The sequence below is a fragment of the Arachis stenosperma genome, chromosome 7, assembly GCF_014773155.1.
Source record: "Arachis stenosperma cultivar V10309 chromosome 7, arast.V10309.gnm1.PFL2, whole genome shotgun sequence".
NCBI lineage: Eukaryota > Viridiplantae > Streptophyta > Magnoliopsida > Fabales > Fabaceae > Arachis > Arachis stenosperma.
Window position 1 is genome coordinate 11,440,656 of NC_080383.1, and position 7,604 is coordinate 11,448,259.

Below are 7,604 nucleotides of genomic sequence, written 5' to 3' on the forward strand. Positions count from 1 at the left end.
ACCTCAGTACCTTATTGTATGACTCCTCCCATTTAACGTATATCTGCGCAATTGCCTTTTGCTTCGCCATCCAGGCCTTTAGGTACGAGGGTTTGAAATGATAGCTTTTTCTAACTGCACCTTGTAGGACAGAGATACTGACGAATAGCGAGGATTGTATCAACGGGAGGATGAGACGGCAGATGAAACTTCTGTCCAGCTGTTAGTGGTCATGACTCATGAGACATGGTGGGTGTTAAACACGTATGTGCTCCTCTAACCCTACGCACCTTTTTAAAGAAATAGAACAACCATGGTTGAGATGTACAACAAGCATAACAATGATAACTGAGAATATAGAACACAGTTAAACTTGAACTTACCAATATCCGAGATTTTGTTGGAGAGCAACACAGAGACGCCAAGGGCAACCTGCTTCAGATTGTCGGCAATGCACATGGCACTTTAATCAATCCGACTCCACAACTCAGTACTCCGCAGTTCTACAAATGCTGTAATTCTTCACTCCCTGCAATACTGCATCTCGGCTTTTGAATCTATGGCCAACTCGAAACTCCATACCAACATCTAAGTTGTAATCATCTTCACCGGTATTGGAAAATGAATTTTTCTCTTGCATCTCGTCCAGATCCAATGTATGATATGACTGGATACAGATGATAAGGGCGGAATTGGGTTCAAGGAAGGCAGAAGATACCAATACGATGGCTCGATCAGGGTCTTCGGTACATACTCCTCCTCATCTTCTGAAGAACCGCTCTCATTGCTATCCGCAACATACTTCTCGTCTGAGTCCTCACCATCAATTTCCATGTCTTCCACTGGACGAGCAACGTGTAACGGTGGTTGTGCGAGAGGTGGGTCATCCTGCACGAAGTCCGACTACCCAAATCCACCGCCACCGACATCACCAACTTCTGTAGAAAGCTCCATCACTTGTTTTGCCATAATTCTCCCATGGATGTCAAACATCAGGCGCACATGCTCGTCACCATGGAGCCAAAACAGGCAAAACCGAAAAACTCTGTTTTTCATCGGTACTAGCAATCTATACCCCACCCTTCTGATCTCTTTTCTCCCACTACCACCGGCGCTACTCAATATCAAACTCTTCAACTCTGACAAAAAACTTACTCGCCAGGTACGCAACAGAATGAGATTCTTACACTCAAATATCACCCCATTATCACTATTTTTCATATGGCAATTAGGATACACACTTACAACCAAATATCCATTACTACTAAACATTTTGTTTTATTTTTGGAAGAAAAAGATAGACAAGAAGTAGTGAAATATTTATGGAGAATACAAAGGGTTGTATATCCTTTTGTCGGTGTTGAAAATTTGTCGTAACATATCTTGTTTACCGTGTAAGCAAAATAAAATTGTGCGTATCTTATTTACACTGTAAACGTAATATACACGTCAATTTATGTGACTTATTTCGTTTACAATATAAATGAGACGTATAATCTTATTTCATTTATACTGTAAACGAGATAAAAGATAACGTGCATTTTCGTCATAATTTATTTTTAAAAAAATCCCACAAAACGTCGGTGCCTTTCCAAAAATTAAAACATGTTCCATAGCAATGTAAAACTCACGGATACGAAAATATCATCGCATATCACACAATTGTTTACTATATAAAAAAAAATTGATCCACGCCGTATCATGTAAATCCTTAGATTGAATACGCAGTAAATCCTTTTCGTAAGACAGTGATTATGAATGGTGAAAATTCAATTCAAGTCTCGAAACAAAAATGTTTCAGGCATGGTTCGGCATTCACCAGATCTTACTCACTCCCCTTTAATTGCTTCATCTTAATCCATTTCTTCACCCCTCTTTCAAACCAAGTCCGCGCAACACAACCAAACAAAGCAAATAATCAAACACCTTCCGTGCATCCAAAACCTGGTCACATTTCCATTCCCATGTTTCACCGCGATCACTCCCCATGCCTCTTCCTCCTCCTCCTTCTACTCTCCACTTTCTGCATCTCCTCCATCTCCCACTCACAACAATCCACTTGGGCTTCCAAGAAAATGCGCATGAGAGAGAAAGTTCGCACCATGTATGTATGAATTATTTGAATTCCCCCCAAATTGTTTATATTTTATTCATTTTTTAAAATGATTGATTCCGCTTTGTTGCAATTTCTAGCTCGAATAGCTCAAATTTATGACAAGGTTTGGAATTTTCAAGGGTAGGAATATTTACATTAAGCAATATGTATGTATAGATTTTCATAGGAATTGTCAATTATATTGGGTTCTATAGCATTTTTTTTAAGTCCTTATGCAATTTATTTTGGTGAAAAAACTAGTAAATAATGCTCGTCAGTATTTTGTTATCTGTTGGTACTCTTTTTTCTTGGTAGGTTTTACCATGCCTATGACAACTATATGACTTATGCATTTCCGGTGAGTTAATGTGATTCCATAGTTGTTAGTCGTTAAAATTCAGGGATAGACCCGGCTGTGCGATGTCATGATTGTTCTAGTTTTGCAGCATGATGAGCTAAAGCCACTCTCCAAAACGTACACTGACTCCTTAAGTGAGCTAGGAAATTTGAAGGTAAATTGACGTTTACATAAGAATATGGAGTAGAATTAATCAGAGAACAACTGCAGAAATAACTGTTTACTGTCGCAGCTTGAACATTTACCTCAAGACTACAATGGATCTGCCCTTACACTTATCGAATCGCTGTCAAGGTAGGCACTGCATGAATTATTAGTTTGCTCGGTTCTGTTTTTATTGGATTTGGTGTGTTTTTGATGGCCGTGTCTTGTTGCGTATCTAGTTGAACTCAGAACTCATAAAAATTGTCCTTTCTCCTTTAGCCTTGTTATTATGGGAAACAATACTGAATTTGAGAAGGCAGTGCTCTGGCTTTCCGAAAATCTAAAATTTGACGTTGACGCACGCATAAATCTTTTTGAGGTAAATGCTGGATTTGTTTGAAAGTATTGAATATGTAGCTTCATGTAACATGCATCTAACTGCCCAAAATTTGAAAAGCTGGTAGGCTGATGGCTTTAATTTACTTCTGATTTCTGAGTGACAATTAAAAAATAACATTCATCTTAAAGCATGGAAGATTGAAGCATATTATTTCCTAATAACTCGATTGTGATCATTCAGTGCAACATAAGAGTTCTAGGAGGACTTGTCTCTGCTCATTTACTTGCATCTGATTCTTCAAAGAAGTTGTTTCAAGGGACTTACAATAATCAGCTCCTATTTCTGGCTGAAGATTTAGGGAAACGCTTTCTACCGGCATTCGATACGCCCACTGGATTGCCATATGCGTGGATTAACTTAAAGGTACCCTATATAACACTCAATGTCTATAAATTTTTATTTTCATTTCACTTGGTTGTAAAACATTTAAAAATTTTGAATGTCTGAAGATGATCTTCCATATCCTAACTGTCAGAAGTTCTCATTGCATCGTCAATACTGAATAAAAAAAAATGTTAGTAATTAAATTAAATCCTCCATGGAATTTGATCATTGCTTGTTTAGTAAGAACTGCTTCTGATAAAGTATTAGGACATTAAAACATTGTTTGACCCATATAGCTGACTCCATATAGTTTTGGAATTCTATGATGTTAAGAGTAGTATTGGGCTAGGTGTGAACTAAATGTAATAGTCTAACACTTGACCTAGAACACCTGACTTTCAGGCTGAGTCAGTACCAATCATGTTTTTGACATCATCCTTTCAGGCTTTCCAAGTTTTTTCAGATCTCCTGACTTCCTCGTTTCCATAAGGAAACAATTCTGTGCTAGATCATAAGTTTGGATATGACTGATGTGATATAGTTAAAATGCTACGTTATTTGCATTCATATGAATAGTAATGTGGAGATATACTATCATATATGCATAGCATTAATGAGTGCTGTACTGTATAGATCCAAGTTTTGCATTCGAACCATGTTACTTCAATTTTTGAGGCATACGAATTTTATAAATTATAGTCTATTGCTATTTTCTTTATTTTTGTTTTCCCCTTTTTTAGAAAGATATGTAACTCCACACCAATGCAAAATATTCTGTGCACAGTATGGAGTAATGGAGAATGAGACTACAGAAACAAGCACTTCAGGGTGTGGTGAGAGTTCTAGCTTAGCATATTAAAAATACGGTCTAGTAAAATGATATGTTTGATTGCTTATAATTTTCCCTCTTTTGGCAGGTTCACTGATTCTTGAAATGGGTGCTTTATCAAAAGTGACCGCTGACCCTAGGTATGAATCTGCAGCTTTGCGAGCCCTTCGTAAGCTATGGAGCATGCAGAGTTCATTACGTTTATTTGGAACCACATTAGATGTGGAAACTGGGGAATGGATTGAATTTTCATCAGGTATTGGAGCAGGTACGTTCTTTTGAATTGTAATAATCTTTTCATCTTTCAGTCTGTCTTTTCTAACTTAGCAATTGCATTGTCCGTTGATTTTAATATGAAGATGCTGCTGCTGTTTATAGTAATGCTGTTTGATATCCTATGATACTTTCATCCTAACCCACAAATGCTGATGAACTGACCTATATATTTCTTGTGTTGGATTTTTTTCCTGAATTATTTTCTAGGGGTTGATTCCTTTTATGAGTATCTACTTAAAGCTCATATCCTATTCGGGAAGGAGGACTTTTGGAGAATGTTTCATTCTGCTTATGTTGCTGTGCAGAAATATTTCAGACATGGTCCTTGGTATAACTCTAACCCCAGAAACATTTTGCTTTTATCTTATAAAATCTCTTCTGATAGTAGGTTTATCTTTTAAAAATAAAAGGGTATTTGTGGGTGTATCTGATTAACAATTGTAACCTGACTTAGTTGATGTGATACAGGTATCATGAAGCTGATATGAGAACAGGAAAAGCAACTTACTGGCAGCTTACAAGTCTTCAAGCATTTTGGCCTGGTCTACAGGCAAGTAACTGGGGAGGAATCCTAATTGTACTACCTCTTAAAGATATTATTTGATATCTCTCTGACTTATCTGGCACTTCTGGAACCAGGTTCTTATTGGGGATATCACAGCCGCCAATTCATCTCACCGTGAGTTCTTCCATGTGTGGAAGAGATTTGGTGTGCTACCTGAGCGGTACTTTCTGATTTTGCTGGTTTGATTATAACATGAGTCTCATTAAGTATAGTTGTCTATTTGTCATTAAGACTTATTTATTTTATTATAAAAAAAAATATTGAGCTATAAATCCATGTCAAGGTATTTGCTGGACCACCGGATGATTCACCCTACTGAAAAATATTATCCGTTACGTCCTGAACTCGCCGAGTCAACATTCTATTTATATCAAGCAACTAAAGGTTGGAAGGTTTTTCAATCTTTTTTTAATTTGTTGATATTGTGAATTCATGACATTATATTTGACTTCTTCTAAAACATCACTCTCTTACCACTTTTGTAAAGACTATAGATGATAAATAGAGTCTCTTAATTGCTGTTTACTTGGTTGGAGTTTCCTTCTTTTGGGCTTCCCCATTCTTCCCAGTTCCCACTATATATACATGGCCAAATATATCTTTTCCTAACAATGTGTTTATGTTTTCAATCTACTCACATAATTTAAATAGAGAGAATTATATCCAATCAGTAATGATGTGGGCATGTGGCCATATCACTTCTTCACATCAACCTTTGTTAATTTCAGATCCATGGTATATTGAAGTGGGTGAAACAATAGTTAATTCCCTTAATCTATACACCAAAGTAGAAGGTGGTTTTGCAAGCGTCAAGGATGTGACAACTATGCAGTTGGAAGATCATCAACATAGTTTTTTTCTTGCTGAAACGTGAGATCTTCTTGCCTTCCCTCTTCTATCATGCAGATTTTTTAATAACAAATTCCTTACCCAACTAAGTGCTGGACTTTATATTTTCTGAGTAATAGTTCCTGTTTTCTGCAGGTGCAAATATTTATATCTCCTATTTGATGATTCGTTTGTACATGAGACTAACTATGTATTTACCACCGAAGGGCATCCCCTTCCTGTACTAAGCGCATGGCATGAGAAGCTTCCCGAAACTTATATTCCTACTAATTGGACTTTCATGAAGGTATATTTCTTTTCTTTTTTTTCTCCTTCAATTTTTCTTTTATCTATTGATATATGTGTAACTACAATTTTGGCAACTAAAACTTAATGGAAAATTGGGGAGTGGAAAATTGCTCCACCTTTGTTCGCAGCATGAGTTCAATATCACTCGTACCAAATCCTCAATGACAATAAATAGTTTCAAATTGGTATGGTAAATTTACTGATTGATAGGGGAACTGATCTTGCAGTCATTATGTTAAACTCTAGTTCATCGGTAGTAACATGAGATTATATTTATATCGATAATATATGCTGCCTTAAATATTTTTCTTTTCAAAGAAGTTAGGAGGCTAGATTTTTATTTTTGGGGATATGTAGGTATTTACTTTATAAAAAATAAAAACCCTTGAACTTGAAAACATGAGTATATTACCTTGTGCAGAGACAACCAGCAGCGAGTCGAATCAGTTCAATGTCTTTGCAAGTTTGCCCTGCCATCACATTGAAATCAGGCCAACACATTGAGAGTGCATGCCACATCCCTGATGCGCGTAGTGATTATAGATGTTTGACTGACGAAGATTGTGGAGTCGATTCCACGACATGTACACGAAGATCTTGTAGCATGGCTGGTTATTGTGGATTATGGATCTTTTAATCATGGTACCTTGTTTAGTTGATTTGTTTTAGGTACAGAAAATGTAAGTCAGAATCAGTATACAAACCACTGAAACAAATAATGAGCACCAGTTTATGTCACAGGAGTGAGAGTTATTTGGTAGGTACACATTTGACAATTCTTTTAGCATATAATAGCTTTTTATTCGGATTATATGATGCATTGAATAGTTGTATTCCTTTTCCTTAGATCAGTTCAGCAACCATGATAAGGAGAGAAAATAAAAACATCACTGGGAGAAGTTGGATTATGAGAATGAGTATACAGAAAGTGAATATAACATTCTTTCTACCTATTTCTCATCTTCTTTAGGATTTGTCCGTGGATTTGAATGATTTGATGTATATTTATCATTGACCAAAAGTGATACCTAGATAGTAGATAGGGTTTAGCATCTTCGTTGGTTTTTATTTTCAATTTTTAATTTAAATTTTCAGTACTTTTTACTTTTACAATTTTATAAAAAAAAATAAAAAATAAATAAATTATACATTATATAAATGAGTAAATATACATCGACACTTTTTATAGAAAATAAGATATAAACAAGAGTTGACACATCAAAATATTTGTAATTTTTTTTTAGTTTTTTATGGTTTTTTCTAATCTTGTAGATTGAGGATTAATCTGTCGCGGATCAAAATTTCATTAAGGGTTTATTGCTGTTTAATGAGTTATTGCATGAATAAAGTGAAATTCGTTACTATTTGTCATCAATTATGTAGTGTCATTCTGTATCAACCAAATGCAACTTAAATATAAGTCTTACCTTAATTTCTTTAACTCATTTAAAATTTATCAATGATCAAGCTGTCTTTTTTATGGTTTCTTGCGATATT

At 35.6% G+C, this 7,604-nt stretch overlaps 1 protein-coding gene across 5 annotated transcripts; it reads left to right on the forward strand.

The window, feature by feature from the left end:
* Positions 1 to 1,705: 1,705 nt before the first annotated feature.
* LOC130939184 (alpha-mannosidase I MNS5) lies at positions 1,706 to 7,146 on the forward strand. 5 transcript variants are annotated; one of them, XR_009070195.1, is made up of 16 exons: positions 1,706 to 2,083; positions 2,390 to 2,432; positions 2,521 to 2,586; positions 2,665 to 2,726; positions 2,856 to 2,955; positions 3,157 to 3,339; positions 4,085 to 4,133; positions 4,218 to 4,397; positions 4,613 to 4,733; positions 4,874 to 4,955; positions 5,045 to 5,130; positions 5,254 to 5,354; positions 5,699 to 5,840; positions 5,955 to 6,105; positions 6,529 to 6,864; positions 6,955 to 7,146. XR_009070195.1 is itself a non-coding variant. In XM_057867289.1 (15 exons), exons 1-15 carry the CDS (start codon positions 1,734 to 1,736, stop codon positions 6,742 to 6,744), a joined length of 1,932 nt encoding a protein of 643 aa, XP_057723272.1. In that variant the 5' UTR covers positions 1,707 to 1,733; the 3' UTR covers positions 6,745 to 7,141. The 5 variants fall into 5 exon arrangements, 3 of the variants coding, with proteins under 3 accessions (XP_057723272.1, XP_057723274.1, XP_057723273.1); XR_009070196.1 differs by having other exon boundaries at positions 6,960 to 7,146; XM_057867289.1 differs by having other exon boundaries at positions 1,707 to 2,083; positions 6,529 to 7,141.
* Positions 7,147 to 7,604: the final 458 nt, after the last annotated feature.